Source organism: Paroedura picta, chromosome 5, assembly GCF_049243985.1.
Source record: "Paroedura picta isolate Pp20150507F chromosome 5, Ppicta_v3.0, whole genome shotgun sequence".
NCBI lineage: Eukaryota > Metazoa > Chordata > Lepidosauria > Squamata > Gekkonidae > Paroedura > Paroedura picta.
Window position 1 is genome coordinate 48,168,965 of NC_135373.1, and position 22,981 is coordinate 48,191,945.

The window sequence follows — 22,981 nt, forward strand, 5'->3', positions numbered from 1 at the left end:
CAGCCCCCCACATCGCCTTTGTCCACCCCGCCAGACCCCCTCCGGTCCTCGGCCCGGGCCCGCCGCAAGGCGCAGGCCCGCCGCGAGCACTCCTCCGGCGCCCGCTCGGCCGCGCACGCCTCCTTCGCCCTCGCCCCGCGGCGCCCGCCGCCTCGCCGCACCAGGCCGGCGGCGCGCCACCTGCGCCCGAGCCCGCTCCGCCTACCTTCGCGGGGCCGCCGCTCGTCGGGCTCCGGTCGGCGCACGCACGGCTGCTCCGGCCAGCGATCCGCCAAGCAAAGCGGCCCCCGGTGGCCGCGCCGGTGCCTCTCGCCCGACCCCGCCGCGGGTGGGACGCCGCTCGCTTCAAAACGCCGCCTCTTTCTGGCACCCCGCCCCCCCGGCCCGCCCCCGGCTCGCCCCGAGGCCGTCAGTCATGGCAGGCACGAGGGCCGACGCGGCCGGGGCTCGAGGCCAGCCTCCCTCCGAAGGGGCTTGGGAAGCGCGCCCGGTCGCCTCGCCTCGCCTCGCCTCGCTTGAGGACAAGCAAAGATGGCAGGCCCGCCAAGGTCGTCTCCAGAGCTTCCCTGGAAACCCCTCGGTTGTTGCTGCTTTGTGGGAGCGACCTCATTTTTGTGTGGTGGGCAGCGGCGATGCCACGCTTTGGGTGGGCCTTCCAAGAGAAACTTTAATACTCTTATTCCTGTGTTTTTTTTAAACCCTAAAGATCCTGCTTTCTCTCACTCTCAACGTGCCCCCCCCATCAGCAATCCTTGCAAAAGAAACCAAAAAGTTAAATAGTAAACATTAAGGATGAAGCCTTCAGCAGCTCAAAGGTGAAACCCTCCATTACAGCCCCTCTTAAAGAAAAAAGGAGGAAAGCCAGAGAGCACACCCAAGAAACTTCATTAAATAGCCCCTTCCAGATGACCAGGTAAATCTCTATTGACACCAGAGTCTTTCCTCCGGCCATTTTTCACCCTGCCACCAGGGGAACTTTGGAGGTTTTTTTAAATTTTGAGGTCTAGGGAAGGGAATTCTGCAAAGAAAAGGATCCATAAAATGCAAGGCTCCCAAGGCAAACTGGAATTCTGCAAAATTCAAATCTGAGAAAAAATGCATATACCATTCATGAGTGATACTAAAGTAGCTCAAGCCACTGATGAGTAAGGAATCTCAAGTCTTTTTTCTTCAGGGGTGGGAAGAGAAAAACTTAATCTCAATTCAACAATTGCACAATTACTTTTATTGCATGCAAATTTTAAGACCAGAAATATAACGCTCCTCCCTCCTTCCAATTAGGAAAGTTTAGATTTAATTTAAATGTGAGGCCAGTAAAGCAAAAAGGTCTTTCCCAGTGCAACTCTGCGTGAGTTCAGTGGTTAAAGAGCAAAAGCCTCTAATCTGGAGAGCTGGGTTTGATTCCCCACTCCTCTTCAATATGCAAGCAGCTGACTGACCTTGGGCTAGCACAGTTCTCTCAGCGCTCTCTCAGCCCCACTAACCTCACAGAGTGTCTGTTATGGAGAGAGGAAGGGGAGGCGTTTGTAAGCTGCTTTGAGATTCCTTTCGGAACAAAAAAACCCCTACTCTTATTTTCAATGCTATGAGCTGGATTTGAAATGCAGATGACACAATGTAATCTTAAACTAAGTATCACCGTCCTAAACCAATTGACTGAAATGGATTTTGGTGCAAATTTTCTTAGGGCGGCCATGAACTGGGATCCTGACCCTAAACACAACCTGAGGATGCACTGCAGAAGGAGCCCTCACCTCCGAGGCCGCTACAAGATGCCCTGGAGCAACCTCACTCTCACCTGCTTGGGAAGATGAATCTCACCCCATGATTTGGGACAGCTTAGGAATACTGGCGTTGACATGACCCAGTATGAAAAGCAGCCCACTTTGGTGCTGGCGGCAACTGTCTTCACGGCCATGCAAGGGAACACAGACAGGTCCCATGATCAACCCCCAGCCGCCTTCACAGAGACACTTGAGCTTCCCAGCCATCCTCTTGATGTAGGAAATTTGTGGTAATGGTGCTGGAGGTCCATGCAGCTTCCTCAAGCTTGTATCCAACACTTGGAGGAGGTGTTGATGGTTAAGGCAGGCATTGGGACCTCCCGTAGCAGACCTCCTGCCACCCTTCTCATAGACACAGGAGCTTCCCTGAACATCCTACACCCCGGGTTAGCCACGTGTGGGATCCCAGCTGCACTAATTAAGGATCTTGCCAGTTCTGTAGATGGGACACACAAAACCAAGCCTGAAAAGACATTCTCCTTGCGGTGGGCAAACTTAAAACCCCCATCTCCACCTGCGAAAACCGGGGAGAAGATTAGGGAGTCTCAGGGATGCCCTTTTTCTGAGAGGACATTCTCACTATAAACCTCGCCAGTGGTCTCCTTTACAGAATTGATGGCAGCCCCAACCAAAGCAATTCCCACCATTCATTGCTGCGCAGTCCTGAACATGAAGAGCTGTTTTTTTGCACCCCGCTTTTTACTACTCAAAGGAGTCTCAAAGCAGCTTACAATCACCTTCCCTTCCTCTCCCCACAACTGATGCCCTGTGGGGTAAGTGAGGTTGAGAGAACTGAAAAAAACTATGAGTGGTCCAAGGCCACCCAGCTGGCTGCATGTGGAGGAATGGGGAATCCAACCCAGTTCTCCAGATTAGAGGCCACCACTCTTAGCCACTATACCAAGCTGGAAAGGTTAAAGGAGCCTTGCCCCTAGTTCCCCTGACCAGCAATCCTTGGATTGAGGAATTGGGTTCAAGGCAAGGTGGAATTATGATCTGTAAAAAATGCTTGTGTTCTCATCAAGGGAAAAGCCCCCCCCCCAAAAAAAAAGCAATATAAATACCTAACTGAAGCTGAAGCAGGGATAGGTAAAACAATCTTAGCTCAGACAGGAGGAGAAGTTTATCAATGGGTACTAGCCATTGTGAGCAATAGGAACTTCTGCATCCAGAGGCAGTCAGGCCAAGTGAGTGTCAACACCAGAAGGCAGCTTCAGGGGAAGGCCCTGACTGCCATGCTGCATTGCTGGCTCTCCAGGGTAACTTGCTGGGTGCTGTTTGAGACAGAATGCTGGACTAGATGAACCACTCACTGGGCTGATATCGCACCTTATCTCCTCAAATGCAGGGTGTCTTAAACTGTTGGCATATAGCAGGAGTGGTCAGACTGTGGCTTTCCAGATGTCCATTAACTGCAATTCCCACAAGCCCCTGCCAGCTGGGGACTGTAGTCCATAGACATCTGGAGAGCCACAGTTCGGACACTCCTGACATATAGTATGATGATTTTGCTGTTTTATTCTAATGTCCATTCGTATCAGCTTGATAAGACACTGCCTGGTTTCTGACCTGATGTCCATCAAGTTGACTTTACATGGGAGTTGACTTTACATATCGTCGCTCTTTTCTCCTCAGAATACGGAACTGGGCAAATTATGTCATAATTACATAGAGTATATATCCTGTAATATATTTTATATTTTATAAATAATTTAAGGTTTAGAATTTATATGCAACTTTTAATAAATATTGGTTTGTATTTTTACCTGTTGCAACCTGCCCTCAGTCCTCGGGATCAAGGAGGACTAAAAATTTGAAAATAAATGCATTTTAAATATATTTTTAAAATTTGTTAAACATTTATTGAGTGATATGGACCATATATGGTTATATTGACCTCCATCTCCCTCCCAAAATGGCTAATGATGGGCCTGGAGGGGGTGGGAAGGGGAGGGGCCCCAGGTGGGTATGTACACAGAGATGCTTCCCAAAGGTGTTCTACATCAGGGGTACTCTACCTGTGGTCCTACATATGTCCACGGACTACAATTCCCATGAGCCCCTGCCAGCATGGCAGGGGCTCATGGGAATTGTAGTCCATGAACATATGGAGAACCACAGGTGGACTACCCCTGTTCTACATGATCCTGCTACTTCTCAGGATTCTCAAAGCCTGAAGAATGTTTCAGGGGTTTCTCAAAGGTTAAAAAAAGTAGGGAAAGGCTGCGGCAGGAGGTGGAAGCGCTCTTTAATTTTTGCAGAAGAATTCATTGTTGGATGGGCACATTCAAGTTAGAATGGGATTGACCAGTTCTTCTGTATTCAGCCTGATCAGCCCTCAGAACAGGTTGCAAGTGGAGAGGGCGGATTCTGCGCTGCCAGACACAACAAAGGAATTGTTGAATTGTTGCAGAATCGTTGGAGGGAATTCAAAGGGAACCCACCTGTTTGATCTGCAAAAGGAAGCCCAGAAATCGTCAAGCTATGATCAGGGGACAGCTTGCATTGACTGCCTTTGTGGCCCGCACAGAAGGGAGTTTCTCAGGATCTTAAGAGTCTCAGCTTTTCACAGATCATGTTAGAACGATTCGTATTAACATTTTCTATTGTGCCATGTTATGCATTTAGATGTGGGATGTTCTTTCATGAAGCTGGTTGTATGTACAGGCTTCCCCCTTCCCCAGGTATCAGAAATCACATACCATCAAACAGGTGATTGTGATGCCTGTAACGGATACTTATCTCCGTGAATTAAATTATACTGCTCCCAAATTAAACACTGGTGACCTGTGGGCTATATCAGAGCTGAATTTATGTTTGAACAAGTGGTATCAGATTTTTTGCTTCATTGTATTTGGAATTCCCTGAAGCTGAAATAACTGTTTCTCTTTCACCGGGGAAATCATTTGCTTTCCAAGGTTTTGCAAGAACAAGTCTTAGCAAAGGGATCAATTGCTGCAATCCTCTGTATTGCAAAACAGTAGCATCCGAAAGACTAACCAATTTACAGCACAACCCTAGGCAGAGTTACACCCTTCTAAGTCTATAGAGGTCAAAGAGATCAGAAGGGCATAACACTGTTTAGGATGTGCTCTTAAGCCTCTGTGGGGCTAAAGTACACCTCACTTGATGCAAAGTTTGACCAAGTCTAGGCACCCTCTGGAATGGCCTCCCTCAAGCAGCTACCAGAGTAGGAGCACAGCATTTAGCAAACCGGGAGGGCCCACCACTTTGCAGGAGAATTTGCAGGCACCCAGAATGCAAAGGGACTCCAGCTGAAGATTTCAGGTGGCAGAGCTCATAACCAAAAGTACTGCATGAAGAGCTGGGGGTTTTGTACCCCACTTTTTACTACCTAAAGGAATGTCAAAGCGGCTTACAATTGCCATCCCTTCCTCTCCCCACAACAGGCACCATGTGAGGCTGAGAGTGCTCTGAGAGAAATGTAACGGGCCGAAAATCACCCAGCTGGCTGCCTGTGGAGGAAGAGTGGGGAATCCAACCTGGCTCCCCAGATTAAAGGCTGTCACTCTTAACCATTCCACCAAGCTGGCTCTCAGAGAACATCAAGAAGAGCCCTGCTGGCTCAGACCAACAGTCTAATGCAGGGGTAGTCAACCTGTGGTCCTCCAGATGTCCATGGACTACAATTCCCATGAGCCCCTGCCAGGGTTTCCAGCCCAGGATTCTAAGAGGTGCCCCCAGAAAGCCAACAAGCAGGGCACCGAAGCCAAAGTTGCCCCCCCCCAACAATTATTCTTAGAGATGCTGCCTCTTTGTATGGAGGTCCTGCATAGCTAATGATGGAATCACCCTCCATGGATCTGTGCAATCTTTTAAACCTGTTCTGGGCACCAATGCTTGAGACTTGTATGCACAGTCATAGTTGATTCTACAATCCGAATGCAGCCTAGCCAGGTTCTGCCTGGCTTGTGAGTACCCAGCACACTTGTGATACTTACAGGAAGCTTAAATATGCTCCAGTTCTCTTCAAGTCAATCGAGATGCAACCGCAAAGAGGTTTTGCTCCAGTTTTTTGGGGTGCAGATTTTTTGGAAGCAGCCACACGATGTTTGTCCCCTAATATTTACGTGAGCACTTAGACTGAATGCTTACTCTAGCCAATTGTGAAAAATTCTCCTGTCCTTGTTTCCCCCACTTTTGCTATGATCTCTTTTGGGATATAGGGCCATTAAAGCACCTTTGTGTTGGAAAAGGAAATGTCTGGGGTAAAAAGAAAAAGAAGACCCTGTAGGGGGCAGCAAGTATACAAATAGAATAGTGAGGTCAGCACCTTCTCTCCTGTTCAGTGTCCTTCCTTATCCAGACTGCTACTCTTAGGGCAATTTCCCTCCTTTTCTTGGAAGTGACACACACAGCCTTACTCTCTCTTTCAACTAGAGATGTAGTTAGGAACCTATCTCTGTCTCTCCTCTTTCATATCAATTATATTAATTCCTAAATAATGCTTTATCTACTCTTTATTCAGGTTGTACACCATTGCTGTGTTAATTACTCTACCAATATGGAGTGCCATTCCGCACAACTTAAATGTAGCAGAAGTCTTACCATTGATAAACGCTACTAATTCAACGTTCCGCATGACATCGCACACAATCTGCAACACTTCTGCAACACTCCCGCAAAAATCACTTCATTGTAGCGCTTTTTGGGAAATAGGGAAAAGTGGATTCCCCCTGAAAAAATCGCTACACTTCTGAGCACAAGCTGCAACACATCAGCGAAAGACGTGTGTGTTCTCAATGTAGCGGTAGAAAGAAAGTCTCTCCCCTGCTCTTGCCCCGAACTTCCGGAGAAGCGATCGCCATTTTTTCCCCCTTAGACAGGCGAAAGCAACAAATGAGCGAGGCTTCTCTGGCTAAAGTCCCTTCACAGAAGTGATTAAAAGTTAAACAAAGCTCTCTACTGCAAGTTCCCAAACACAACACAGCCCCCTGTTCGGCACTGCCCGTAATTTCAGCCACAAATTGTGCCCATGGGGGGGGGGGATTCTTTATTTTTACTTGAGGAGTGTGTAAACGATTAATCACCAGTTCCTATGCTAGCAAAAAAGGTCTTTCCAAAACAATGATTTAACACAGATTCATTGCAATGGGTGTGTTTGCGTTTTTTTTTTTTTAACAGTTCTTAAAGGGAAAGGGGCTTTTCAGGAGCATGAACACAACAGTCCATTGGCTGGTCCGTTTGATTGATGGCCAGGGGCAGGAAGCAGAACAGAAAATATTGCTTCCCTTGTTGCGATTCCAGTGAGACTGGAAACATGTGGGGAATGAATACAACGCTACTGGGACTTCTATATTCTACTAAAAATAAAGGTATGCGGAATGACTTTTCTGCATTCTGAAAACACTTGGCAACATTGGTCCTTGTGCAGAATGGCCCTGATTAAAAATTGCCTCTATATACCACAACTAGCAAATAACATCATTTCCATAAGAGTGCTTGCAAAAAAAGGAATGGTCACTTCCTTTGGAGAGAAGTGTCTAATTAAACAAGAAGGAGAATTGATTGCAAGAGGGAGCATGCACCAGAACCTGTATGCCCTTGAAACATGCACATAAAATGCAAACTTAAGAAAGCATTGTAACCACAAGACATGTTATTGGCTGTGGCAGAGATAACCAGGGCATAGAGACAGTTATTCTACTGCTCAGCTTAAAAGCCAGAACTTGACCAAAGACATGCAAATGAACAAATGCAATATTGAAAGAAAGTACATGTGTTGTATTCAGGTGAAAAGAACAAGGTCTGATATTAAAAAGGGGTAAGAGACAAGCCAGATACTTCTTAATTTATGCGGTCTTTTGAGAAAGGTGATATCTACTTATGTTTTTGTTTGTGCTTTAACTTTTTATTATTATTAATATTATTATTATTATTATTACTACTATTATTAATATCCCCAGTTCCTGTCTGCTTCTTTGAACATATGTAAGCAAGGCAGCAAATTTACAAATAAATATGTGAAATGTCTATCATTGTATTATGACATTTAAACTTGCCTTTCTTTAACTGAAGCTTGGTTACATTGCGGTGTAGCCACAATAACTATAGTTTTATCAAAGAAAACTTTAGGAGTTGTTAAATTATATCTTTTAAAACATTGACCTCCTATTTTGCCACGAAGCTCAAAACTGCTGCTAAACTAGACTCAGGAAGACAATAAGAAAACATTGAGGTCATCATTGAATGTAGGGAATGCTACAGCCCAAAAAGGCTCAACATCCAGCCTCCTTGCAAAAGACCCTAGTTTCAACCACCAGCTTCCCCACTTTGAAAAAGGTTCTGGTAATAGGTGACATGGGAGGGAAGGTGCCATAGTAAAGCCGAATCTTGTCAGATCTCAGAAGCTAAGCAGGGATGGGAGATCTGTTGGAATATACAAGATCTGCAGTGTGCATGATTGAACAGAATATGAAGAATGTCCTGAAGGGGGCATCAGAGGAGATGTGTATTTGGCATAGTTAGAATAGGAACTTCCTGATATTTTTCAAATAATCTCCTCCAGCATCCTGATTGGCTTATTTGGATACTCCCTGATCCTTCAAGCATTTGTCCCTGCTTGTCTAGGAGCCTCTTGTGGCGCAGAGTGGTAAGGCAGCGACATGCTGTCTGAAGCTGTCTGCCCATGAGGCTGGGAGTTCGATCCCAGCAGCCGGCTCACAGTTGACTCAGCCTTCCATCCTTCCGAGGTCGGTAAAATGAGTACCCAGCTTGCTGGGGGGTAAAACGGTAATGACTGGGGAAGGCACTGGCAAACCACCCCGTATTGAGTCTGCCATGAAAACGCTAGAGGGCGTCACCCCAAGGGTCAGACATGACTCGGTGCTTGCACAGGGGATACCTTTACCTTTACCTTTTACCCTGCTTGTCTACAAAAACAACTGAATGCATGCATGACAGAACAGTTAAACTTGGAACTCTCCTTCTCCTCTTCTCATTCTACACAAAGTTTGTTTTTATTCTAAATAAAACAATGTTATTGCTTTAAACAGTCTGGTGCTTTTCTCCCCTTACATATTTAAACTCTGCCCATAAGATCGACAAGGAAGTCCCTGAAGGCAATGGCAAAATACTTTGGCTTCTTACCTGCCTTGAAACTGCCCTTGCTGAAGTTGTCATAGAATCATAGAATAAGTTGGAAGGAACCTCCTGGGTCATCTAGTCCAACCCCCCACACAATGCAGGACACTCACAACGATGCTCATCCACTGTACCCTGCCACCCTCTTGAATCTTCACAGAATCAGCCTTTCCATGGCTATCCAGCATCTGTTTTAAAATTTCCAATGATGAAGTGTCCTTAGGTGAGCAATTAGTACATAGAAGAGCCCAATTCACTTTGCATGCATGGAATTATCTCTCCATTTATTGGACTGCTAATATACTATCATTGTGGCATATATATAAATCATACCCCTCGAAGCCTCTGTTAAAAAACACAGGACATTTTTATTTCTCCAGGCCGCTTGGCAACCCTAGAGAGAAGGATATGTCTGGGTAGACCAAGAGTAAACTGAATGGGAAGTCATGTGAGCCGAGTGGAGAGGGCCTGTTCCCGCTCTTCTTCCTGGAACTCAGGGCCACATAGAGGGTGGAGTGGCCTCTGCAGTGCTGTGGGATGGGCTCAGCTGACAAAGACTTGCCCTAGCCAAGCAGGAAGCTTCTTGGCTGAATGGGTGTGTATTTCCATCAATGTCTGACAGGTAATGAAGGTGGGTGGGGATGGGGAGGGAGTCTGCATGGGAGTTTGATCCCACAGGCTTTGGAGGTGTGAAAGGCACATCTTAATTCCAAACTTGACCTGCAGTGCCCCCTGCTGTTCATTATGAGATAGTACAACATGTTTTCCCTCCGAAACTGAGGGGGGCACTTTCACATCACCCCGAAGTGCGTTACTGGTGTTGAAATATGCAAGATCTGCAATGTGCATGATTTAAAAGTAAGATGGGGTAAAGAAAAGGATAAGAGGTAGATTTAAGGCTTGCTAAATAAATTATTTCAGTTAATCTGATGAATGCGGATAGAAATTACCTAACTTCTGGGCTGTTGTGTAAATAGGACTGTTGACTGCTTGGCCAGCTTCCTGAGGATGCAAACCAGGTGAGAAAGCTTATCTCCCTGCCATCAAAACCCCCATGTACTAGATTCTGCTGATCAAGAAGTTCTTAAAAGTCTGGTGCTGAGCTGCAAACCTAGGCCCTTCTGCATGCAGAAGAGATGTTCTGTTACTGAGCAATGGCACCTTTCCATTTTATCCTTTCAGTAGTTTTACTTGCTTAATATGCCTTCCCCGAGCCACAAATCTTCATGAAGAGGATGCCAGGGATTGAACCTGGGACCCTCCGTTGAGAATGTGCAGCTTGTTTGAATTCACAATTAATTAATTGCAGATACAACCATCGCAGCAATGGAGCACCTACATGTGGGGTTCCCTACACAGTTTCTTTGGCCATTCATTTAAGGATACTCCCCCCCCCCCATGCCACTGGAGAGCATTTTGCTAGCTTTTGTTACAGCAGTGCAATGGCTACTGATTTTTTCACTTCCCAAAGGAGTCTCAAAGCGGCTTACAATCTCCTTCCCTTTCCTCTCCCCACAACAGACACTCTGTGAGGTGGGTGAGGCTGAGAGAGCCCTGATATCACTGCTCGGTCAGAACAGCTTTATCAGTGCTGTGGCGAGCCCAAAAACAGTCGCCTTCCCTTTCCTCTCCCCACAACAGACACCCTGTGAAGTTGAAGAAGAGTTGGTTCTTATATGCCGCTTTTCTCTCCCTGTAGGAGGCTCAAAGCGGCTTATGATCACCTTCCCTTTCCTCTCTCCACAACAGACACCCTGTGAGGTAGGTGAGGCTGAGAGAGCCCTGATATTCCTGCTTGGTTAGAGCAGTTTTCTCAGTGCTGTGGCTAGCCCAAGGTCACCCAGCTGGCTGCATGTGGGGAAGCAGAGATTCAGACCCGGCTCGCCAGATTAGAAGTCCGCACTCCTAACCACTACACCAAGCTGGACTGAAGCCTCTCTGGAAAAACCGTAGCAAGGCAGGTTTAGGCAGGAGACAACCTGGGAAGTGGACCATTGGGGAATAGCGTCATGGGACCCTGCTTGAAAAACTTTGCTCTGGTTTGGAAGCTGGGACAGAGCCAGACAGTTGTGTGAATCTATGAGCTGGGGGCATGACCGGCATTTTCCAGGCATGGGAGCTCACCTGGCATTACAAGCCACCCATGAGCAACACATGAGCTCTTAGACGGAAGGATATCATGGCAACATTCCAGGATGGAAAAACTTTCAAGTATGGTTGGCGCAGAAAAGTTCAGGAGAAGAAAAATGAAAAGTGCAGGCTACAAGATTGTGGAGAATTCTCCAGGTGCCACATTGTTTAATATGCACGTGTCAGTGTATTAACCAAAACAGAGACCTGCCAGGGAACATGTTGGCTAATTTCCTATGCATGCTCAACCAAACCTTCCTCTTTAAAAAACCTGCTTGGGGAACTACATGCAGCTCCACCCCTCAGAGCAGATTTACAGCTCCCATTGGCTGGCTGAATCGCTTTAAATGACTAGGGAAGCTACCCTGCTTGGTGAATTGGTGGGAGAAACAGGAGGATGGCGATGCTTGGGTGCCTGCTGGCTCTCTCTCTGTGGAGCTTGGCTTCAGGTATGTTTCTGCTACAAGGGCATGGAGCAGGCAGGGGGAAATCCTGCTGGATGCCGTCGCAGATGCATTCCTTGCTGCTGATGCTGCCTGAGAGTGTGTTGATCCGGTTGCTGTGTGTGTCAGGGCATCAGCTGTGTTCTTGGAAGCACTAGCATAATGAATGGCTGCTGGCTGACAGCTATAACGACAACCTGGCAGCTTGCAGAGGTTGGATGCTTTATGGGGGGGGGGGCTGTGGCCCAGTGGTTGAGCGTTTGCTTGTCATGTAGAAGGTCCTGGGTTCATTCCAGGGTTGCCTGGTCCGCTCTGGCCATGGGTGGGGGTGTAGGATCTGCTAGATCCAGGCTGGGAAACTCCTGAAAATTTAGGAATGGAGCCTGGGGTGGACGGGGACCCCAGGAGGGTGCGGTGGCATTGAGTCCATCCTCCAAAGCATCCATTTTCTCCAGGGACTTTGATCTCCGTAGTCTGGGGATGAGTTACAATCCTAGGGGGCTCCCCAGGGCCTACCTGAGGCTGGCATCTCTACTGCAACCCGGGAAATCTTCAGGAGGAAAGACCAGGTGATGTGAAATGCCTCTGCTTGAAACTCTGGCTGCTGCCAGTCAGAGCAGGCAATGCTGACCTTGATAGCTCGGAGGTTTGACTCCGTGTAAGGCAGTCTTTTGTGTACTTTGGAGATAAGGCTGTTGAGATTGAGGGTTTGAGTTGTCTTGAAGTTGTGATTGTATTTGGGGGAGTTTGCTTAGGGCTGGTGGGGGGGGAGGTGGAGGATCTCTTGTGGGCCTTGGGAACAATGGCTGCAACCTGGTGTCTTTTGATGGCTTTGTTGTCCTTTGCCTAACACTCAAGTGTGTTCAGTTGAGATGTGGGAACTGAGGCCTTTGAGGGCAGTGTGGGATTGTGGTGGAAGTGGCAGAGTAGGATCTGGGCTGTCCCAAGTGAGATTCAGATGGTTGGCTGTGTTGATCCGAAGCAGCAGAAAAAATGTTCGAGTCCAGGGGCACCTTTCAGACCAACAAAGTTTTATTCAAGACGTAAGCTTTCGTGTACAAGCACATGTCCTCAGATACAATGAAACGGGAATAGCCAGAACCTATATATAAGTAGAGGGTGAGCAGTGCATTAGCATACAGCATACTCAAGATGTTCAACAGATTCAAGGGCCAATCTATATGCATGGACTGGTAATTCCCCTTTCACTGCATCTGAGGATATGTGTGAGCACATAAAAACTTATACTGCAAATAATTATTATTGTGCATTATCCTTTTTTGAAAAAAAAATCATTTTGTGGTTTCTATAAACCATAAAACTATCATCAGCTTGAAAACCAAAAAGAAAATTAAAATTCCAGGCTTTGTGGGCAACAGGGCCTCTATCTTCTGGTCTCCCTGGATTTCTTCTGGAGAAGCTCCCTGAAGCCTAAATGCACGGGGATTGAAGAGCTCTGTGTTAAGGTGGGTGGTTTAGGAATACCCGAAGCAGGCACAGAAGGCTGAGTGGAGGCAGGTTTGCTTTTTGTAGCACTTTTGTAGCACTTTAGGATACTGAACCTCTACTCTAAGCAAACTTTCCAGTCACCTGTGATGCAATCTGGCAGTGCCCCCCAACCTTTTTATCACCGGGGACCGGTCAATGCTTGACAATTTTACTGAGGCCCGGGGGAAGTAGTCTTTTGCCGAGGGATGTCGCCGCCTGAGCCCCTGCTCCACTTGCTTTCCCGCCGGCGCCCCTGACTTCCCGCTGGGGGGCGCTGCCAGTGGCAGCTGCGCAGTGCCACGCCGAGGGGGAGCCCCAGCCATGGCGGCCGCTGGAGAGCACCAAAGGTGAGCTGGCGGCAGAGTGGCAGGGCAGCCCCCGAGGCAGCAGCTGGGGAGGAGGATGAGCCGCAGCCCAGTACCAACTGATCCACGGACCGATCCCGGTCCCCAGACCGAGGGTTGGGGACCACTGCAATATGGTATATGCTCAATGAAACTGACAGGTGAAGTTTTCAAGAAAGCACTTTTCATAGTTCAAAATCTACAGGTCTTTTAATGCAAAATGTGTGCATACTCTGTGAGACTGGCTTCAGATGTGACCTTGACACGGAGAACGGGTCACGGGAAGGATTCTTGAATGCTCAATAGCCTCTTTCTTAAAAACACTGGCGCTTCCACTTCTCAGTCCCTGACTTTAACAGTGCTTTGGTCTTACACCACCATTCAAGGAAAAGTGCAGGTGCTCATGGGTTCCACACCTCCCTGGGGTACATGTACAGTGAAGTTCTTGTTTGGACAGGACACCACGTGGAGAAACCAAAATCACAAAACACCTGCCCTCCAGTTTCCTTTTCATCAGTCATATTACAGGTTGCTCTGCATCAGATGCAAACTTGTGGAAATCAAGTTTTGAAAAAATTCAAGGTAGGTTAGGTTCCTCCACTACTTAACAGTGGGAGCTAACAAAATGTTGATGCAGGGGAAAGTTGAAAACAGTTGTTAGATCAGCTGATAATTCTTTATTGCATTGGTTTCCTGCCCTTTCTCTTCAGTCTCAGGGTGGGGTATATTTTATTGAAATGTGCAGAATAAAAATTAAAAATATGTAAATACAATACACATTAGAATCCCAGAATCCTAGAGTGGGAAGGGGCCAGACAGGCCATCCAGTCCAACCCCTTGCTCAATGCAGGATAAAATATATTTTGCTTATTGTCCCCAAGTACCCCAAGATCATGTTTACACACACATTGCTACCCAGAAATGTATCTCGTATCCAGCAGGCACGCTTCTCTCTCTCTCTCTTTTTGACCCAGATTAAAATAGTTAAAAGTCTGAAACATCTAAAAACCATTGAGTTATTAACCGCCTAAGCTGGTAGGCTCAATGGCAAAGAAGCACAGCAGAGGCAGAGGAGACTTAGGAGCCGAAAATTAGGTATAAATACACCTTTGACATGGAGGCCAGCTCAATTCAGTGGTTTTGTGGCAGGCTTGGTGGAGAAGCTCTGTTCTACAGGCTCTGCAGAACTGTTTGAGGTCCCGCAGGTTTCTGATCTCACCTGGAAGAGTGTTCCACCAAGGCGGGGATGATATTTCAGTCTTGCATGTGAGATGCGTCCATGTGTCGCTTGTAATGAACAATGAACTTATGCGCTGGTGCCTATGCCCTGCTGTTAAAAGAGGCCTGCATGGAAAGCACTTTTGGTGTGGGTTTTGGTCTGGGAATGAGCACATTACAAGTGCACGGTAATGGTACACTGGCAGCTGGTCATATGTTTGTAACAGGGTCTTCAACAGGAGAAATTCATCAGCGTGTGAAAAAGCCTAGCAATCTAGCATGGGGGCATGTAGGGTTGAATAGGAGGTGGCCCACCAGAGAAGGGCATTAATAGATCTCTGTTCTTATGATCTGAGTTGGAAGGTGTTTGGTCTTGAGGCGTGAAGGCTTTACTGTAGCTTCAAAAGACGCTTAGACAGATTCTTGGAGGAGACCTCTGCCAATGGCGGACTGTCCAGGGAAAGGACTCCCAAGACCACTGCCGGGAGACAGCAGAGAGCCTCTGCCTCTGTGTCCGACATCCCTGGCTGCTGCTTGGAACAGGATCCGGAATGAGAGGCACCGCCATGTTTTTCTGTACCGTTTTCTGACATGAAGGGATCTGCCTGTCTTGGTTGAGGCTCTATGTGACTGTGAGGCAGAAATCTAATAGGTGACACAGTCCCTGTGGACCCCCCCCCCCCAGAAATACAGCAACGGGGCATGTTACACCTGTTGAATTTCTGTCTGGCATACTATGGTCCAAAGCACAGAGCCTAATTCGTATTGAAAAAGGTGGGTCTGAAGCAGAAAGGCTTTCTTGAACAAAAAAGGTGAAACATACCACACTTAAGCAAGCTTTAAAACCTGTGCCCTGCTGTTCCTTTTCTAAGGGTGAGCATCGCTCATTGATATTCTGTATGCACCTCAAGGAGGAACCAAAGTGGCTTACAGCAGTCTCTCTTCCATTTCCCCCCTCACAACAACCCTGTGAGGTAGGCTAGACCGAGACTGGAACACAGTCATCCGTTGAGCTTCTGTGGGAAATTGAGGTAGTTAAAACCTGTTCCCAGTCAGATGCTCTAACCGCTAGGCCCTACTGGCTGACAATATTCTATGTCTCAACCCTCCCCCCCCCCCCACACGCACACACCAGCCACCTCAGGCGTGTTTCTGCTTGCTTCTTTGCCTGTGAGACTGCTGCGGTGGAGGGAGGCTCCAGGACCAGAGAGGGAATGGCTTGATAAGGCCATAATTCCAACTGGGCTGCTGCCATCCAAATGGCCTCAGTGGCTTAACACCCACATGTACAGATGGATCCCGAGATGTGTTTAAGTGCAGAGGGCTTGAAACTGCTTGGTGACTTTGCCCGCGTTCCCTACAGGCTGCCTGCGGAGAATTCTGTTCCAGTTGTGCCTCTACCAGGCAAAGGCGGATAAACACGTTGCTGGCCCCAACATTCCGTCATGAGGCCACAGAAACTTCTGGCCTACACCTGCACAGCTGGACTTGCCAAGCTAGATGCAGCCCATTAGCCAAGCACCCCCCATCCGGGCAGTCAAGTCGCCGTTCTTGCTCTCTGCCAGCAGCGATTAGAGCTTGAGGCCAAGGCTGCCTCCATGGGTAGCTTGTTATTGCACTATTGTTGTGCCATAGCAGTGATATGCAACTGGACCGGCTTGTCTGCACACAGGATAATCCAGTTACGCGTACTTGCTGCGGTGTGATATCCAACCATCTGCAGATGCTGCCTAGTCCAAGTGGCCTTCTTAAAGTTCATGCATGTGGAAATCTAGCCTATTGGCAGGGAGGCCAGCCTCTAGGTGGCACCTGGGGATCCCCTGGAATTACAGTTCATCTCCAGGCAACAGAGATTTGTTCCTCTAGAGCAGGGGTAGTCAAACTGCGGCCCTCCAGATGTCCATGGACTACAATTCCCATGCTGCTGACGGGCTCATGGGAACTGTAGTCCATGGACATCTTGAGGGCCGCAGTTTGTCTACCCCAGCCCTAGAGAAAATGGCTCGAGGGTGGACTGTATGGCATTATACCCCATTGAAGTCCCTCCTCAAACTCCACCCTCTGCAGGCTCCAACCTAGAGCTGGCAACCCTACCTTATTGGGGAAATTTTTTTGGTCTTTTTTTTTTTGATGTGCTGGTTTTCTGCATGCAGGGAATGGCTTTGCATGGGGGATCTTCGGTGACCCCAGAGGGCCAGGCCAGAACCAATGGGTCATAATTAATTCAAAAGAATGTTTGGCTAAACATCCAGAAGAAGTTCCTGACAGTCAGAGCAGTTCCTCAGTGGGACAGGCTCCCTTGGGAAGTGGTGCGTTTCCCTTCTTTGAAAGTGTTTAAAGCAGAGGCTGAAATTCTGATTCTGTGAACTAGGTGGGCAGGCAGGGCTGCATCAGAGCTTGGCTCCTGGAGCCCTTTCTTGCATGCTCAGAGAAATGCCATTCACCACTTTGGAGTCTGGAGCTGGATCTCCTCCAGGACAGAGTGGCCAGGGATTCTGGTTTTCTTGGTCAGGAGGCATCATCTGGACTTGAAATTGGGATCACTGTGGGTGGGCACTGAGATTAATTTCCTACTTTGTGCAGGGGGTGGAACTAGATGACCCTGGAGATCTCTTCCAACTCCATGAGTCTACCGTTTTAACTCTCTGCTTCCTCTAGAGTTGGAAGCAAACCAGGCTACGCGCCTGGAATAGTTATGAGGTAGCAGGCTCAGTTACTCAGCCACTCGCTGGAAGGAACCAAGGTGTAAAGCCTCATGCAGTAGCACAGGGTTAGTCAACCTGTGGTCCCCCAAATGCCCATGGACTACAATTCCCATGAGCCCCTGCCAGCATTTGCAGTAGCATACTGCTGAGCAATTTCTCCCCACTGGAGTTCTTGCAGCTGTGGTATCTAATTGCAGCTCAGCTTGTCTGTGAAAGCCTTACAGCTTTACAGGGATATATAAGTGTCCAGTAAGCCAGTGGTCCCCAACCTTTTTATCACCGGGGACCACTCAACACCTTTTACTGAGGCCCGGTGGGGGGGTAGTTTACTCCTCTACTCTCAACCACTGCCCTAACACTCTCTGATCGCTATGGTAATGTTTAAACATCCTTTCAAAATAAGATACAGACACGCCACAACAATGAACATAAGGAACATTTTATTTTAACTCATGACAATGACAAATCAATGGGAACCCTGAGCTTGTTTCTCTGCAACAAGATAGTCCCATCTGGGAGTGATGGGAGACAATGACACCCGAAGTGTGTTGTAAAGGGCCGGGGGGGATGAAGTAAAGGGCTGGGGGGGGGGGAGAAGGCGTCCTTCGGGGCCCACCTCCAGTTAGTCGAAGGACCACATGTGGTCCGCAGCCCACAGGTTGGGGATCGCTACAGTAAGCTACATAACTGTTTACCCTGCAATATGTAATGCCTAGTCATTGTTGCTCACTGGCACATGGTTATAATTGTAAGCAACTTGTGAGTGATTTCCCATGCACAAACGACAGTGGTACATCCTTGATGGGAACAATTGTAACATGTGCTTTTTAATAACTGTATGACAGCTGCATGAGAAAGCTAGCCTGATTTTGTTCTTACGGCGGTAGCCTTGTTTTAAAAAATGTATTAGGTGTTTCCCATTCTGTACAAGGTTTACTCACGTAAACCTCAAGCAAACACCTGTTGGACCTTCAGCAGAGGTGTACAGGTTTTTTTTTCCTGCTGGGATTGTTGCAGTAGTGTGACAAACAGGCATACACACACACGCAATTGGGTTTGGGCCATGCAGATTTCTAGCAGTACCCCTGGGGGCTGGGGTGGGGTTTCCCTTTTTTGTGTATGTGACTTTTTGTGCTTACTTTTGATGTGAGAGTAATAACACCTTGTGGTTTTTCCAGTTTTGCAAACCTGTCAGGTGAGAGAGTGTGTCCTGTTGGAGCTGCTGATAGATCTTCTGCTGCTGCTGAATGTTCATATTGGCGGGTTTATACAGAGGAAGCGAGGGTTTTAAAATACTTGAAAGACTGCCTCTCCCCACATAGATCTGCTTGCCAACACTACTCAGACCAGTAATTCTTTGGAGTTTCCTTTCTTCTGGGAGGTTGTTTTTTGTTTCAGTGACAGAAACTGCCCTTTTGGTGGTGGCTCCCATTGCCTGGGCTGCCCTTCCAGGAGGTATCCATAAAGATCCATCTCTGATAAGAAGAGCTGTCTTTTTTACACCTTGCTTTTCCCTATCCAAAGGAGTCCCAAAGTGACTTACAAACACCTTCCCCTTCCTCTCCCCAGGAGTGACACCCTGTGAGGTAAATGGAGCTGAGAGAGCTCTAAGAGAAATGTTATGTGAGAATACCTCCATATCTGAGAGACCGCCTCCCTGCCTATACCCCCAGAAGAGCTCTAAGCTCTGCCATTTCCAACTGGCTACGGATCCCTGGCCCTAAAGAGGCACGTCGGGCCTCAACAAGGGCCAGAGCCTTCTCGGTCCTGGCCCCCACCTGGTGGAATGAGCTCCCCGAAGAGATCAGGGCCCTGCCGGAACTTCCACAGTTCCGCAGGGCCTGCAAAAAGGAGCTCTTCCACCAGGCATATGGTGGGGCCGACTGACCCATAACATCTACAGGTGCCCCCCAGACTGAGGGAATGAACCGACTGAGGGATTGTCAAGTTATTGTTGAAGTGCCGTTCTAATTGTTCCAGTTGATATTTTATTGTTATTGTTATATTGTTATATTGATTTTTGATATTGATTTTGATAGTGTTCTATGTGAATGTTCAAAAATGTTTTATGTAAACCGTCCAGAGCCGTAGGGAAGGGCGGTATAAAAATATAAATATAAATAAATAAATAAATAAATAAATAAAAGAGTCCACACCACTTTTTAACCACTGTACCCCACTGGCTCTCAGATTCTGCAGGCTGTACTAAGCAGTCCATAAGTATTGGTGTGTTCCACCATTTTTTGTTTACTTCTTCCCCTGCCCTGGCATAGCCAATTTGTACAGTCTCCCAATCTGAGCTGAAATTCTGTGTGTTCAGTTGTTGATGTGTATTTTAATGTAATAGGGTTTTTGCCCTATTTTTAAAAAGCTCAGATGGTCCACAAGCCAAGTTCAGAACAAGTACAGTGTCATGTGGATGCTTCGGTTTACATTGAATCTATCTTTGTGTGTGTGGCAGGGGGTCCTGCAGGCGGGGTGGGGGAATTTCCATGTGGAAGCTGCCTGTGTCCGGTTGGTTGTGTTACTCACTGTGCAGACTTGCCACAGTGGGATGGGAAGTGTTTTCAGGTTCTTCTATAATACTGGGCTTGTGCTTTTGAGTGTCGTGTGTCCTCCTATGTGCTGATGTAGCAAACAAAATGTGTCTCTGTCATATACCTGCCCTTAATATGGGTTGCAGCATATACCTGCCCTTAATATGGGTTGCTCCCAAGGGGAGCAAGTGTTTCTGCATGGAAGTGTTGTGATCCTGTAGCCTTCAGCATCTGTCAGATGAAAATGGGAGTGTGTGTTGACCATTGTATATCTCTGACGTCCCTTTCTATCATTTGTATTCATGTATTGTGCTGGAGCTGGCCCTGAATTGTTATACAAGCCAAAAAGGTATTCACTCTTTAGCTTAACATTTCCCATCAGGCTAACATCAAGAGCCAGCTTGGTGTCATTGATAAGAGTGGCGGCTTCTAATCTGGAGAACCGGGTTTGATTCACTATTCGGCCACATGCAGCCTTGGGTCAGGCAGTTCCCTTAGTGCTTTGTCAGACTTACCTTCCTCACTGGGTGTCTGTTGTGAGGAGAGGGAGGAAAGGTGACTGTAAGCTGCTTTGAGATTCCTTTGGGTTGTAAAAAGTGGGGAAGAAAATACAGCTGTTCTTCTGCTTTAAAAAATTAATGGTCCACCATGGAGTGTGATTTATTTATTTATCATATTTATGAACTGTGCTTTGCAATGCAAAATGGCTGGCCAGTGCTTGCCCCAGACTTGAGCCCTGTGTGGTGCGTTTCCAGGCTTGTTGCTGTAGAGGAGACCTGTGGCAGAGCATGTGAGTGGGTTGGGGAAAACGCAGCCCCAGCCTCTGCAGGGAAAATGCTGATGTGAAGGGAAACGGACCTGTTCCCTCCCAGGTCTTTAGCTTTCAATTAGAGGCTGTGGCGTGTTTCAGCCCTCGCTGGGGGCCGGTCCCTGGCCTGCTTGTTCTGGATCAGCTCCTCTCCCCCAGTCTGCCCAGCAGCTTCTTTGGGTGGGGGGGGGGCAGTGGCGCAGGAGTCAAGGGAATAGAAACTGCATTAAAAAGTGGCATTGCCCTTTCATGCCTTGGCAGGTTTGTTCCACCTGCAAATTAGGGCCTTGCCCCTTGTGCGGAAAATGCTGACATCAAGGAAGCCACAAGCCCGTTTTTTTGGGTGTGTTGGCTTCTGTGATGTCCCAGGGTGCTTTCAAATACATCAGAGTTGCTTAAGGAGAGTGGTAAGTTCTAGAAATGGTGGGAGGGAAGGGCTTGGGGTGGCTTGCTGGTCTCCTTGCATGGAGTAAGGTTTGTTTGGGGGTGTAGTTCTTGTCCCAGTTTCTTTTTTTCCGTTTGTGTGGGAGGCTTTTGCTTTTGGGGTGGCAATCATTTGAAATCTTGCCAGACTCCTCTCTGCCCTGTCCTTCTCCCTTGGTTGGGATAGAGCAAATTAAAATGGTTATGCTTGCTCAGCTTAGTACAGCCTTTGGATTGGGTTGGTTCCCTTTGAAGGGTGTGGAGACTCGTAGTATCCACTTTTCTCTATTGGACTCCAACAGGCAGCACCTGCATGGGCCAGCTCACAGGAGTATCTCTGTTGCTCTCTCCCATAGATGCTTTCTATGCTCTCTAAGACCGTTTACGCACTGGGAACTTCACAGCCCCAGCTTCCATGCAGGAGCACAAATCGGGGGCAGATGAGGTACACTGGGCCAAATGCTCCCCCGTGTGGGAGCAGGAAGAGGTGGGGCAACCTGCCATGACTAAAACTCTAGCCTCCAACTGGGCATGAAACCTCCAGTGCGTAAACGGTCTAATAGATGCTTTCACTTTGTTGGCAGAATCTAAATATGCACAAGAGCTCAGCACACGAAGATCAAAAACAAAATAGATTTATTGACTAAGAGATCAAACTGTATAGGAAAGAGGAGAGAGAGAAGCTTGTAGAGACGAAGAGGACAGACAGTTTCTCATTCCACGCACACTGGATAATGCACTTTCATTGTGCATTGGCAGCTGGATTTTTCCTGTGGAAAACAGCAGAGAAATCTACTTCCAAAGTGCATTATCCAATGTGTGCAGAATAACTGTTCTCAGAAGAACACAGCAAAATCTGAGCCCGTCAGAGGCAAGAAGGGGAACTATCTGAAACAGAGGCAGGTCCCTAACCCTGCTATTCTAGCTAGCTTCCTACAAGATATGCACAGGAGCTCTTCCATATTCATTCACATGGACACCCATTTGTCCCCTCCTTCCAGCTAGGGAACTCATCTCTTTTACATCCCAGATGGGTGTGAACACTGGCAAAACCCTTTTCTTCATGCTGCGTATCTCTTGAGAAAATGACATCTGCAGTTCTTGTAAGCGTTCTGCCATTCTTCTTGGCACGGGCTCTGATGATTTTGCAAAGGGAATGCCGGTGGAGCCCAACAAGTCTCTGAGGCAGAACCATTCACAAATGCTGAGCTTGTTACTCTGCCTTCCTTGCAAGGTGTCTTCTTGGCAAAGTGAAAGAATGTGGGTTTGTCAAGAACAGGGAGCCAAACAAGCCTGAGGACAATCCATCTGAGGACAATCCACCAATACTTAGGAGTGGAACCTTGGCTGAGAACTAGGAGTTTCCTTAAGGCTTCCTGGTCTGTGTATGAGTGTATCTGGGAGGGCAGTGGACATGCTGGGTCCACACATCTGATGCCTGCCAGCCCTGTTGAGACTGTAACAGCTCCTGTGCTGGTTGCTTCCAATAATCCAGGCGAGGTGCTAGGGTCACTGTGCACAGCGCAGTCTAATGCTGTAACTATTGTATGCAACCCACTCCTACCCCCCCCCCAAACATCTGATGCTGCTTTTTTTGCACCCCACTGTTTGTTATGGCCTGGGGAAGATCAGAATTGACAGTCGTTTAGTTTGTCTTAGAATCAGGCCTGCCCAATGGACCACGCTGGCTGTTCTGAATGACCTGCGGGAGACGCAAAGCTAGTGAGCGTTGAGGGTATTGAGAAGAGAGAAATTTCAAAAACTACTCCGGCAACCTGAGAAACAAGACAAAGTGGTGAGAAGAGAACTGGCTGAAGATGCTCCTTCTCAGTAGCCACAGCGGTTTTCAGGGTCCTGACGGCACATCTTGGCAGTCGGAATGATGCAAGGCAAATGTGGAACTGGCTGTAAAAGTCTTCCTAAGAGCTTGTGTAGCTATTCTTCCCCAAGGGGTTACAAGAGATGGCCAGGCCGTAGTGTTCCAGCACTTCCAGTGC

At 47.7% G+C, this 22,981-nt stretch overlaps 2 protein-coding genes across 4 annotated transcripts in view; one reads left to right on the forward strand and one right to left on the reverse strand.

Moving 5' to 3' along the window:
- FGR (FGR proto-oncogene, Src family tyrosine kinase) overlaps positions 1–363 on the reverse strand; it is a 74,985-nt gene extending 74,622 nt beyond the window's left edge. For all 3 annotated transcript variants that reach the window (XM_077337765.1, XM_077337764.1, XM_077337763.1), the window contains exon 1: positions 206–363. The gene's annotated coding sequence lies outside the window, so the exon portion shown is untranslated. The remainder of the gene's footprint in view (positions 1–205) is intronic.
- A 10,993-nt stretch (positions 364–11,356) lies between these two features.
- Positions 11,357–22,981, forward strand: part of LOC143837681 (digestive cysteine proteinase 2-like) — a 40,118-nt gene continuing 28,493 nt past the window's right edge. Inside the window, exon 1 of the mRNA XM_077337766.1 lies at positions 11,357–11,467. Coding sequence (XP_077193881.1) covers positions 11,416–11,467 — 52 coding nt within the window. The 5' untranslated portion in view covers positions 11,357–11,415. The remainder of the gene's footprint in view (positions 11,468–22,981) is intronic.